At 44.9% G+C, this 1,537-nt stretch overlaps 1 protein-coding gene across 1 annotated transcript in view; it reads right to left on the reverse strand.

Annotated features, from left to right (window-relative positions):
• Nucleotides 1-1,289: 1,289 nt before the first annotated feature.
• BDR25DRAFT_233833 (uncharacterized protein) overlaps nt 1,290-1,537 on the reverse strand; it is a gene marked incomplete at both ends in the record, with an annotated part of 3,105 nt that continues 2,857 nt past the window's right edge. Inside the window, one exon of the mRNA XM_033685453.1 lies at nt 1,290-1,521. Coding sequence (XP_033544560.1) covers nt 1,290-1,521 — 232 coding nt within the window. The remainder of the gene's footprint in view (nt 1,522-1,537) is intronic.

Below are 1,537 nucleotides of genomic sequence, written 5' to 3' on the forward strand. Positions count from 1 at the left end.
GTCTTTAACCCTTAAATAAAAGAACAGGCTTGTAGGAAACTATGTGTCCTAATCTAGGACAGGTTTAGCACGCATGACACCCTTCAAATCCTAGAATTCTACTTTAAGAACAACATTACTATTTGCTGTCTACTCTCTTACACCCCTTACAAGCTCTAGCCTTGCAATGTTGCAGTCTTTAGACTACTAAAGGCAGCCTATTGTAAACAAGTTAAGTAAATAGAGCAACAAGGGATTAACACTGTTAGGAAGCAACATTTTACTTATCTTTACAGTCCTACAAGGGAAATTGCACTTACTAAGAGAAATATCCTTGCAGAGTAAAGAGGAAGCGGTTTGTTTCCATTTAACCCTAACAGAGTCCTTGCTAATATCCCTAAACTACCTCTGCCTCCTGTTAAGCTGAGTATCCTAACAAATCATAAGGTGCAGTGCAGTCTTAATACAAAGCATTGCCAACGCCTGTGACAGCTAAATTAGGAGAGGATTTAGCAAGGCTGCTTCACATGATTAAGCATGTATCCAAAATATCTAGCGATGAAGCGACTAGTGAACACAAAGAAAGGCTCTAACAAAAAGTCTCTCATGCCGCCTAGGCATTCCTTGCCAAAAATGCCCTCCTCTGCGATTATAATTAATTCCTAACTAGAATGAACAACAAAAGCAAAGCTTGTTAAGCAACAAAGCTAATAATATTAGGGAAGGAGGGTGATGACATGGGAGGATCTTAAGAAGGCGCGAGTAGAGCATGCAGAGAAAGAGGCGAAGAAGGCTGCTAAAGAGGCCTGGGAAGCTATTACAGGCAAAAAACGTGGTTGGCCCCGCAATAGTACTAAGGCGGATATGCAAGAGCTGAAGGCTAAGGTAGCGCGGATAAGTGAGGCACAAATCGCGGAAGGCCAAGCTGGTCTCTCGGAGCCGAAGGCTAAGATTGTAGAGAGGAGAGAAGCGCAGCATGCGGAGGGCGAAGCTGGTCCTTTGAACCCAAAGGCTGTTCTGCTTAGTACACCACAGGTTCAGAAATGGAGAGCCCCAGTAGCACGTATGTGTACTAGCTAGGAGTTTGTACTGTAATTTCAGCATGATTATCTTATATAATAGTGAACGAAAACGGTTCCCAGTTCCTAAATTTTGGTTATTCTGCTTGCACGGCTGTGCAGTCCGACCATCCTCCCTGCTAGCGGTGGCAACTCGAAGTAACGTTACGATCTCACATTCGCTACACCTGGCGACGATTTCTGCTGCTTCTGTGCTACGTTCAGCCTGCTGCTTGCCATATCCATCTCTTGCTAGGTAATGTTCAGCGTGCTAAGTTCCATTGCCTCTAACTGCCATGTTGCAAGAGCGTTACGAGATGATATCGTAAAGGGATGTTGAGAGCCCAAAACTACCGTCTCCAGCCTGCAGCAGTTCTCCAGTAGTGATATAGCTTCAAATGCAAGTCCCTGACCTTTGAATGTATGCGCGAGGTTGTTCATGCTGGTCAGCGTGTCTGGATGCTCCTCCCCAAGCACCCTCTTTCTCGTCTCCATCACTT

This window comes from Lindgomyces ingoldianus (genome assembly GCF_010093535.1).
Source record: "Lindgomyces ingoldianus strain ATCC 200398 unplaced genomic scaffold BDR25scaffold_28, whole genome shotgun sequence".
NCBI lineage: Eukaryota > Fungi > Ascomycota > Dothideomycetes > Pleosporales > Lindgomycetaceae > Lindgomyces > Lindgomyces ingoldianus.